This window comes from Trachypithecus francoisi, unplaced genomic scaffold (assembly GCF_009764315.1).
Source record: "Trachypithecus francoisi isolate TF-2019V2 unplaced genomic scaffold, Tfra_2.0 Lachesis_group8, whole genome shotgun sequence".
In the NCBI taxonomy this organism is placed as follows: domain Eukaryota; kingdom Metazoa; phylum Chordata; class Mammalia; order Primates; family Cercopithecidae; genus Trachypithecus; species Trachypithecus francoisi.
This window is the reverse complement of record NW_022681473.1, coordinates 106746923-106758383: the sequence shown is the minus strand read 5'-3', so window position 1 is coordinate 106758383 and position 11461 is coordinate 106746923. Positions and strand designations below refer to the sequence as shown.

The following is an 11461-nucleotide window of genomic DNA, read 5'->3' as shown; positions in this document are numbered from 1 at the left end:
GGCTGAGGCAGGAGGATCAGGAGTTCAGGACGCACCTGGGCAACATAGTGAGACCCTGACTCAAAAAAAAAACAAAAATTACCAAATTGTCTCACTTGACTCTGACTCTTGAAATGAACTCAGAATAAGAAATTCTGATCTGACCCAAAATTTAATACAATAGAAAGGAATCATAATACTGACACAGAACAGATTCATGAGCTATTTAGTCCAAACTTTTCATTTTACAGATCAGAAATTTAACGTTAAAAGTGAATTTGCCCAGGGTCTCGTAACTGTTCAGTAACGGAGATGAGAGCCCACATCCACTGACTTCTACTCAGAGGCTTAGTGCACTCCACTGTACTTGTGTTCCCTCCTTCATTTACCTTCTGCCAATCTTAGGATTAGCTGTGAAGGCAATGAAGGAGCAGCTCCCACTCTTGGTACATACGTGATCAGTAAACATAAAAAAAAAAAAAAAAATCACATACACTCTCCTACTACCTTTCAGCTGCAGGAGTACTATCTTTTCAGGTCCAATCCAAAAGCCTGTCTCAGTCCACAGGAACTAAACTGCAATTTCAAGTGAAAACAAATACACACCAATGCTGTAACTCAGTTTCAATTTGTATCTAATTAAAGTTTGTTATGTTATGATCAAGATGGAAATTTTGCTTTTAATATTTTGTGAAGTAGTAGGGAAGGTAACCGGATTATGACATTAATAAACAAAGACTAGTTACTGATAAATATACTGTTTCAGGGGTTTATTATTACAAAAGCCTAACTTCTAGTCAACAGAAAGGGTGCTGCTGTACTATGTTTATTTAGATGGCAAAGTACAGTAACATGAACATTACCTGAGACAATCCTTAGAAAAATGGGATACTGACACTACAGAGGGAAGGGGAAAGAAAAAAATGGACCTCTGATTTCTTACAGTGCTCAATAAAACAGAACCTCAATTCTACTTCCTAATTGTCATACAAAGGAAGTCAGGAACCAGCAGCAGTGAAGGACAAGTCTCCTATGGCTAAGGGAGTTCAAACAACAAAGTCATCTGGAAGTTCTGTTACCTAGTTTTAGAAGTATTAACACAGGTGGTGTTAGAGGCAAGTTATAGTCATTATTCACTGAAGGCGAACCAGAGTTTAAAGAGGTTAGAATCATTTTGGATCATATAACCATTTCTTCATGAATCCAGATAAGACTTGATATAGAGCCATGAGTGAGTTCTGAGAAGCAACCTTTAGAATTCTATGTCAGCCCAGGGTGAACCTAAACTTCCCTTTTGGAACTTTATCATTGATTAGTAAGGCTATGTTAAAAAAAATATATATATATATATGCTTGGCTTCTACAATGAAAACTACCAGGTCAGAGGTTTACCGCTACTCAATGCGTACCATCAACTCACACTGGATTGCCTCAAACACCACATAAAAAGCCTACCCATGGAACAGAGCTCATTCAAGTCCAAGTCAGAAAAAATACTCAAGTTTAATGTAAGGAGTCAACTACTCTTCTCATAACGAAGCAGCAACTACTGTTCAGGAAAAAGTTTTAAAGACAAAAACCCCTTATAAATATGATCCAATTTGAAGTAACTGCAATTCCTTGACAGGCTTTACACTATATACTAGTGTTAAGCAAAATAAAACACTAGTTTACAATTATCTCATAATGCCAGTAGGTAAGAAAACGTTTAGCCCCTGATTAAAACTTTAAAAGTGATTTGTCAAAGACCAACAGATAAAATATTCTGGTGCCCAGACATTAGGTCCCTGAATCCAGGTGGCTCTCTTTCTAACCAGTCTCTTGAAAAACTATGATTGGAAGCTGTCAGCATAAAACTTTGCTTTTGAATATGTGATAACATTTGGTCCTTCAGTACAAAATAAATAAGCATACTGAACAAGAAGAAATGCTTCTCAGGATCCCCTTAAAATGGACTAACTTCTCCTAACAGAGACTTTCTTATTAAACTCAAATATACACGGCGCTAAAATGCTACATATAACCAGGCAAGTCTCAATTTTGAAAATAAATGAAATGTCAGTTTTTTTTTTTTTTTTGCTGCTGTATCTTTTAAAAAAGCAAAATCAACTCACATTTAAGCACCAACTCCATGCAAGTAACCTGAACGGTTCAGTCTTTTTGTCAAGTATGTGGCCTTTGGTTCTCCAACTACATGGGATCTGTGTTGTTAGCTTAAAAAATACAGAATTGGCCTTTCAAAAAAAAATAATAATCTACAGCAACCAATAAATAGTCTCAAACAACCCTGCTGACTGCAGCTGCCTTCTGAAGGCTGGGAAAAGGAGGTGGAGATAGCGCAGAGAGAGGCAGGGAAAGGGGACGCTGCAGCTAGCTACATAGCAAGGAACACGCCCCCATCATGTCCTCCTTGCTCTGTCAGAAGGCGGGTTGTTGTCAGTCTCCTGATCAGGCTGCCTTAGAAACGATTAAAAAAAAGGAGGCAGGAAGACTAACAACCAAAAAATGCCAGCTCCTCGAAAGGAGGGGCCGGGGTCCTTGGGATCTCCTCCCTCCCCTTCTTCCCAGGATCTTTCTGTAAATCTAAAGGGGTGCGGGGCACAATAGGGGACAAGGGGTTTGCCCAGGATATTTTGTGTGCACCAACGGCAGAGCACGCAGGAAACGGCTGGTTGTTATCTTTCCCTTTCTGTTTCAATCAAGAGCACTCCAGAGCAGCAACCCCCTACCCCCCTTCTCTTCAGCCCCTAGCAGCTGCTCTTCCTCCTCCTAGCATCCCCCATGCCATTCTCCCCCCTCTACAATTCAAACTCCCCCCTCCTGCATCCAATGGAAAACAAATGCGCAACGCCACTGGCTGAACCTGAACTCAACTTCCCTTCCCTGGGCAACTTTCCTTTTTGCTGAAGGGGACTGAAAAATGTTTACAGAAGCAACTCCGTTATTGCCCCAGTACTAATGGGGAAGGGGCAACGCTCTGACCCTTCATCCACCTTGGGTCTCCTTGTAAGAATCAGAGAGAACCCCAAGTCCTTTCTAAGGGATAACTTTGCTTCACAGTCCTCCTCTTTCTACCATCCCAAAGCAACCACCGCCACCACACTAAAGTATAACTGTCCCTTATCTACTCTCCTCACCCCAACCTGGCTTCCCCCACCTCTTCCAAGCCCCAGGATTGGCCTAGGAAAAGGTGGATCAATAATGAAATGACGAGAAGAGAAGGGCGGGAGGGAGCTCGGGTTGGAGACTGCGTGCTCTCAGGCGCAGTGGGTGGGGTAGGAGAGCAGCTGCTTCCCCTGGGAGGATGCTGCCCCAGTCCCCCCACAAACACCTCCCCTCACAGGGGCCCCCTTCCCCAGAGCTGGAGGGAAAGCCTGCCTCGTCTCCAGGGGGAGTGGTGGAAAGCTGCTCTTCTCTAAGCCTAGGGGACAGTGGACTATTTTCCCCTCCAAGATGCCACTAATCCTTCATTCTAAAGGAGGGAAAGGGTGGAGTGAAGGTAGAGTAATTCCCGGCTACCAATAGGCTAGAAACTGTAGCCCTGTAAGACGAGGTGGGGGGGCGGGGGGAAGAGACTGCTGTATGAGGAATCACCGTTATCTTCAGAGGAAAAGGAGGTGAGACCAGGAAAGGTGCAGAGGAGAGATTTTCCCCGGTGGGGTAGGGAGGAATGGGGGAGGATCTGTCTGCTTGGGGTGGGGGTAGAGGGTGGAGGTGAAGCAAGGGGGAGTGGCTGGCAGTATAGGGACCGGGCCCGGGGATGGGGCGAGGGTTCATCGGGTTTTCGAAAGCAAGGTGCTGGAAGGGACATCGATCCCCAAGGGCTAGGAGAACGTGGCCCTGGATGAGGCCATCACCCGAGAGATGCCCGAGAGGAAAACTGCCCTAGGAGTAACACATCTGCCCAGAGAGGGAGGCGGGGATGTGGCGGGATCAGGTCTCTAGGAGGGAGGGAGGGAGGAATCTTGCTCGGATGAGGTAATCTGTGAAAGGGAGGAGGGGTTCAGTCCCGGGATGGGAAACCCCGGCGAGGGGGTCTGTGCCAAGGGATTTGGGGAAGGGTCAGGGGGAGGAGAGCGGGGGGCAAACGCCCTCAGCCAGATGGGCCCAAATCCCGGGGTGGGGGCGCCTGGGGGTCTGCAGCCCTGCATGGGGGTCCCAAGATGGGAGAGCCATTCGCCCCGGGTGAGGGACCCCGAGATGGTCCCAGAATTGGGATGCTCCTCAATCCCGGATGGGGGAGGGGAGGGGGCTCCGCAGAGGGTCGAGACCCCGGACCTGGGGGTTCCTCGCCCCCTTACCTCTCCGCTGCCGCCTCCCCCGCCGCTCTCCCCAAACACGGCCCGGAACCGGCGCAGGTTGGTGCCGATGGCGGCCGAGACCTGCAGCGCCGCGTCGAAGCCCGGGCCCACCCGGAGCAGGGCCGGCCCTGAAGAGGCTGAGGACGATGACGAAGACGAAGACGAGGCGGACGACGAGGAGGCTGCTGAGGCGGCGGCCGCTCCCCCTGGAACCCCAGCCCCGCTGCTTCCCGCCGCCGCCGCCGCGGCCGCCACAGCCGGGGGGGAGGGGGGCGCCCCGGGGCCGCCACCGCCGACCGGGGGCCCGGGGGGAAGCAGCAGGGCCGGGACGCGTTGCCGCGGGGCGCCCCCTAGGCCCCGGCGCCCCCCGCCGCCGCCGCCCCCGGTGGTCCCGGGTCGGGCGGGGAAGCGCCACCGACAGCTGTGCGCCATGTTCGCCCCGTGAAGTGAAGCAGCGAGAGGGAGAGGCGACAACACAGGGGGGCGGGGAGGTGGAGGGGGGGGCACGGGGCCCCGGAACCTGCCTAACCCGCTCGGCGCCGCCTGGCCGCCTGCACTCTACAGGCCGCTATGCAGAGCGCCGGGCCGCGCCCGCCAGCCCGGCAATCTGTATAGCGGCCTCGGGCCTCTGCCTCTGACGCCTGGGCGCTGCAACTCCATCCCGAGGCCCGGGCCGCCCCCTCCTGCCCGCCCGCCCGCCCCGCAACCTGGATAACTGCATGCCCCGCCCTCCGGGAGAAGCATTGCTCGGGAAAAGGAGGGGGGAAGGAAGCCCGGGAGCCCGGAGCAGAGCGCGGGTTCCGGAGAGAGGGGGAGGGGGCGAGGGCTACGCGGAGATGGAGGCGGAGGGAGCCGGGCCGCCTGCAGCCTTGAGCGCTGAGAGGCCGATTACACACGTTCCCGGGACGCGCTGGGAATCGAACCGCCCGGGAGAGCAGCTTCCAGTATAACGCGGCGGCTGGGTCGGGGAGCAATGAGCCTTCTCCTCCGCCCCAGGGCACGGATACAAGATGGGTTAGCCCGAATTGAACGCTTCTAGAATAAAAGAGCCCTTATTGTACTACATGCAAAACAGAAGCACTGCCCAGTTTACTATATGCAAAACAGAAAGGCCCTCAATGAACGCACTTTAAAAAATAAAAAAGGAGCCCCTCCCATTTTCATGCTGGAGCTCTCTCCAAAATGCACACACGAGTGGCAGGTCTCCTGCCACCTCCTCGCTCTACTGTGCACTCGTCTGGCTTTTGTGCCCTTCTGCAGGGAGTTGGGTTGTGTTTCTCCAGCCCGGGCACTGAGGCCACGGCGTGCTCCGCTAACGACGCGGTGTTACAACGAAGCTGAAGCTGGGTGGCTAACGGGGCCTGGAGGGAAGAGGCGGGCAAAAGCGCCCCCGCCCCTTCTTCCTCCGGTCTCTGCCTGCCGCTGCATGCAAAGCAGACCCTAATGTATGCACGCAGAGGGAGGGGGGCTCGCGAGCACGTTTCTGATTAAGAGAGGGGGAGGAGGAGAGCGTTGGGCATTATGATACACTGGGTGGAAGGGGCCCGCCGGCGGCGAGCTCTGTGCGCGGGGTTAGTAAGCTGAGGGGGGGAGGGGGAAAGAAGGAGGCGAGTTAGGGAGGGGAATGAATATCCACTGGGTTTACTTTATTGCGGGAAAGAGGGGAGGGCGCCTCGAGCATAGCGTTAGAAGCCTGCAAGGCTGGGAAAGCCGAGAGGGTAGGGAGGGGTTTGTGTCGGGGGAACTTGCGTTGGTTGAAGCTGGGGGATCGATACACAGCCTGCAGGCCCCGGGGCAGCCTCCATCCCCCCAGCCGAGGTGGAGTTCGCTGGAAGGTCACGCAGCCTTCCTGGACTCCCGCACCGGTACAGCGCGCTGCATGTAATATTACAGCCTGGGGCGGCGAATTTGGGAAGGAGGGAGAGGGTCGTGGTGAGCAGGTTGCACTCAGCTCTGGCCCTCCGGAGGGTGCACTGCACGCCTCCAGAGAAGGTCCACAGCCTCCTGGTGCTGAAAACCTACGTCCCTCCACTGGCGAAACATTTGTGCAGAGCGGACGATGGGATGGGGGCTGGGGGGGAGCAGTGAAAGGGAGGAGACACAGGCAAGTCCCAACTCCCCCAACTCGTCCCGAATCGATCTTCATTCCAACCGCGCAGGATGGGGCCCAGATGGTTTGCAAAGCGCACACTCACACAACGCATACACAGAACAAGATCCCGTTGTTACAGCGCGTGGTTTACTAGATGCTAAAAGGGTGGGAGTAGCAGGAGGGTCTTAAACGGCAGCCCCAAGGCTCTGCCAAGGACAGAGACACCCCATTGTGGACGGTTTCTCCATTGCAATATATTTAGCGTTGGGCGCTGGGTTTTTTGCTTCAGTGTAACTGCTCTGATCAGTTACAGATTGGCGACCACGTGTATTCCCTCAAGCATCCTGATTTGTTCTCTCTCTCTCTCTCTCTCTCGCTTATTTTTCTTTTGTATTTACCGCCCCCCCTTCTTTAATATGCATAACGGTCTGCAGAGGTAATAGGCAGGGGACTGAATGACAGGCTTTATATAACTGTGTCAACAGATTTCTTCCCGCCTTCTACCCTTGAGAAAACATGAACCGGGTGGGTTCTGAGTAACCTCACTTCAAGCACTCTTCATTTAACACAGGTGGGAGGTCTGCAGGTTGGAAGGCAGCAGAAAGAAGGAAGAATGTCTTCGAATATTGTTTGCAGTCTCCAGACTCAAGCCTCTGAGCAGAAAAATTCCTTGAGAAATCACATAGTTTGACTCTTTGCCTCTAGACTAGTTCAAAAGGAGCAGAGCAAGTCAGAATTTGGTTTATTGTTGGAGATTTTAGGGCAAAAATATTAATAATAACATTTTGAGTGCTTTCTGTGAGCCTAAGTGCTTTATGTGCATTCAATTCTCTCCAATCCTATGAGATAAATTTGATTTTACATATGGGGAAACTGAGGCTTAGAATAATGTCTAAAGTCACACAGCTAGAAAGTAGAAGTGCTAAAACTAATTGGGGTCTGACACCAAATATCCATTAACCATCCTGTTGATCATAAAAAGACATTCTATGCCTTACACATTAGGTACCTTAAACTCCATGTGCTTTACTTTTTATTTTAAATTTTCATTCAACATATTTTTCTTGAATATCTAATACATTCATACAGTTAAAAATTTAAGGCCACGCATCGTGGCTCACGCCTGTAATCCTAGTACTTTGAGAGGCCAGCCTGGGCGGATCCCCTGAGGTCAGGAGTTCAAGACCAGCCTAGCCAACATGGTGAAACCCCCGTCTCGACTAAAAATACAAAAGTTGGCGATGTGGTGGCGGGCGCCTGTAATCAGTTACTTGGGAGGCTGAGGCAGGGGAATAACTTGAACCCGGGAGGCAGAGGTTGCAGTGAGCCCACACTGCACCACTGCACTCCAGCCTGGGCGACAGAGTGAGACTCCGCCTCTAAAACAACGACAACAAAAAAATTAAAGGAGGCCAGGCATGGTGGCTCATGCCTGTAATTCCAGTACTTTGGGAGGCCAAAGCAGGCGGATCATGAGGTCAGGAGTTTGAAACCAGTCTGGCTAACATGGTGAAACCCCATCTCTACGAAAAATACAAAAATTAGCCGGGTGTGGTGGCAGGCACCTGTAATCCCAGCTACTTGGGAGGTTGAAGCAGGGGAATCGCTTGAACCTGGGAGGCGGAGGTTGCAGGGAGCTTAGATCCCACCACTGCATTCCAACCTGGGTGACAGAGCAAAACTCCATCTCAAAAAAAAATTGAAGGAATTAAAGTCATTAAAGTCCTCACTTTATTTTTGTTCTGAACTATCCTCTCCCCAACCCCGGTAATATTACTTACCCTTTAGTAGGGGTTACTGTTATCAGTCTATTGTATATTCTTCCAGACATAGTCTATGCCTACAAAAGCATACACATATAGAAGTTTTTCCATGAATAAAAGCATATCAAACCCATTTCCTGAATTTTGCTTATTTCACTTATATCTTGGAAATCATTACTATCAGTAGACCGTTTCCTCATTATTAGGGCTGTATGGAATAGAAATAGAGCTTACTTTAATCAGTTCTCTATCAGTGGGCACTTGTTTCCAATCTGTTGTATGTATTTCGAACAATGCTGCAGTGCATAACCTTTAATATACGTCATTTTGCAAATGTTCAAATGTATCTGTAGTATAGATTTCTAGAAGAGCAGTTGCTGAGTATGTACATTTATAGTTTTAATAGATAGTGTCAAGTTGTCCCCAGTAGAGGTTATGCTAATTCATACTCCCACCAGCAATGTTCAAGAGTGCCTTTTGGCCTAGTGCGGTGGCTCATAACTGTAATTCCAACATTTTTGGGAGGCAGAGGTGGGCAAGTCACCTGAGGGCAGGGGTTCGAGACCAGCCAGGCCAACAGGGCAAAACTCCATCTCTACTAAAAATAGAAAAATTAGCCTGACGTGGTGGCGCACACCTGTAGTCCTAGCTACTCGGGAGGCTGAGGCACCAGAATCGCTTGAACCAGGGAGGTGGAGGTTGCAATGAGCCAAAATCACCCCATTGCACTCCAACCTGGAAGACAGAGTGAGAGTGTCTCAAAAAAAAAAAAAAAAAGAAGAAGAAGAAGAAGAAGAAAGTGCCTCGGGAGGCTGAGATGGGAGGATCTCAAGCTCAGGAGTTCGAGACCAACCTGGGAAACTTGGGGAAACTGTCTTTACAAGAAAATACAAAAATTAGCTGGGCGTGGTGGAAGGAAGAGGTGAGAGGATCGCTTGAGCCTAGGAGTTCAACAGCAGCCTGGGAAACACAGTGAGACCTCGTTTCCATGAAAAATAAATGAAAAAGTTAGCTGGGCGTGGTGGCATGTGCCTGTAATCCCAGCTACTAGTGGAGCTGAGGTGGAGGATCCCTTGACTCCAGGAGGTTGAGGCTGCAGTGAGCCGAGATCAGGCCACTGCACTCTAGCCTGGGCAAGAGAGTGAGATGAGACCTTGTCTCAGAAGAAGAAGAAAAAAATTAATTCATTAATAAAATAAAATAAGTAAATAATAAATAAATAAAAGTGCTCCTTTCTCCACGGTGTTCCAAAAAGGGTTTTTAAAACTTTTTTTGATCTTTGTCAACCTAATGCACACATTTTGAATTTTTTCTAAGTAACAGAAGGAAACTTTTAAGAAGGGAACCCCAAATTTTGCCAATTTCTGCAAACTAATTAATTACTTCTGGTTTAAGGGGACTTCTAGATATTTATTCCCTTTCCCCCTCATCTGGAAAGATTTATGTTGAGAACCAATATTGTGATAGAATTAACTTCAGCTCAGTCACAAATCTGGGCTTGATTTGCATGTCCAATAATGTTAGCTATACGATCTTGAACCAGGCACCCAGCCTCAGTCTGTCTTAGTTTCCTAATCTGCAAAAATAAAGATATTAATTACAGCTTCACAAGATTATCATTGAAGATTGAATGAGTAAATAAAGTGTCTTCTCTCTAATTCAGACAGAAACATTTTCTCCCCAGGGATTTCCTTAACCATTGGTGCGGCTACCCCTCTGAAATTAGCAATTTTTTTCTCCAAAGGGCCCCCAAGTGGACACATTGAATCAGTAGTCCCAAAGGCCTCTAACAAAGAACAGTGGTTGAGTTATTTAAGCTTGTCCAAAGGAAGGCTTGATTATCACTGAGCAGAGAACTGTTCAGAATGCTCAGGTGCTGCTTTTTTTCTAGAGAAAGAAGGGTACAGTCCATTACTCTTCCACAAAAGCACTCTTCTAAATAAGGGAGCAATGGCTGCATTTTGCTCTGAATCCGTGAATTTCCATTTCTGAGCTTTAAAAAAAAAATTATCTATATTGGCTGTGCGTGGTGGCTCACACTTGTAATCCCAGCACTTTGGGAGGCTGAGGTGAGCGGATGACCTACGGTTGGGAGTTCGAGACCAGCCTGGCCAACATGGAGAAACCCTGTCTCTACTAAAAATACAAAATTAGCCGGGTATGGTGGCGCATGCCTGTAATCCCAGCTACTTGGGAGGCTGAAGCAGGAGTATCGCTCGAACCCGGGAGGTGGAGGTTGCAGTGAGTTGAGATCCGTCATTGCACTCCAGCCTGGGCAACAAAAGCAAAACTTCGTCTCAAAAAAAAAAAAGAAAAATTATATATAGCTATTCCTATGAGTAAAAGGACTTTTTTGTTTGTTTGAAACAGAGTCTCACTCTCGTCCAGGTTGGGGTGCAGTGGTGCAAACTCGGCTCACTGCAACCTCTGCCCTCAAGTTCAAGCGATTCTCCTGCCTCAGCCTCCTGAGTAGCTGGGATTACAGGCACCCACCACGACACCTGGCTAATTTTTGTACTTTTTTTTTGAGAGACAGTCTTGCTGTGTCATCCAGGCTGGAGTGCAGTGGCGTGATCTTGGTTCACTGCAACCTCCATCTCATGGGCTCAAGGAATTCTCCTGCCTCAGCCTCCCTAGTAGCTGGGATTACAGGTGTGCGTCAGCACGCCCAGCTAACTTCTGTATTTTTAGTAGAGACAGGGTTTCACCATGTTGGCCAGGCTGGTCTTGAACTCCTGACCTCAAGTGATCTGCCTGCCTCGGCCTCCGAACGTGCTGGGATTACAGGTGTGAGCCACTGCACCCAGCCTTACTTTTTGTACTTTTAGTAGAGACAGGGTTTCACCACCTTGGCCATGCTGGTCTTAAACTCCTGACCTTAAGTGTGGGAGAGGAGTTTGGCCTTGGCTTCCAAAGTGCTGGGATTATAGGCATGAGCCCCCATGCCTAGCCTAAAAGGACTTTAAATACAACCCTAGCATAGACATCTGGCTTTCTGTAAAGAGCTCAGGAGTTCGAGACCAGCCTGGCCAACATGACAAAACCCCGTCTCTACTACAAATACAAAAATTAGCCAGGCATGGTGGGGAACACTTGTAGTCCCAGCTACTCGGGAGGCCCAGGCAGGAGAATCGCTTGAACCTGAGAGGCGGAGGTTGCAGTAAGCTGAGATCGCACCACTGCACTCTAGCCTTGGTGACAGAGCGAGACTCCATTAAGAAAAAAAAGAAAAAAGAATTCAGTAGAGTTCTGCACAAAGGCAAGGGCTAGATGCTTCTTGGACCATGAGCTCTCTGAGGACAGGAAACCGTGTATTACTTATTGTT

General features: G+C 49.3%; 1 protein-coding gene across 8 annotated transcripts in view; it reads right to left on the bottom strand.

The window, feature by feature from the left end:
• The window catches only part of KMT2A (lysine methyltransferase 2A), a 94857-nt gene extending 90076 nt beyond the window's left edge, over positions 1 to 4781 (bottom strand). The window contains exons 1-2 of one of the 8 annotated variants that reach the window (XM_033207326.1): positions 4281 to 4781; positions 2094 to 2192 (exon numbers count right to left, since the gene is read on the bottom strand). In XM_033207326.1, the coding sequence (XP_033063217.1) occupies positions 2094 to 2192; positions 4281 to 4712 (531 nt within the window). In that variant the 5' untranslated portion in view covers positions 4713 to 4781. The remainder of the gene's footprint in view (positions 1 to 2093; positions 2193 to 4280) is intronic. The other 7 variants (XM_033207325.1, XM_033207327.1, XM_033207331.1 and 4 more) reach the window with 7 other exon arrangements.
• Positions 4782 to 11461: the final 6680 nt, after the last annotated feature.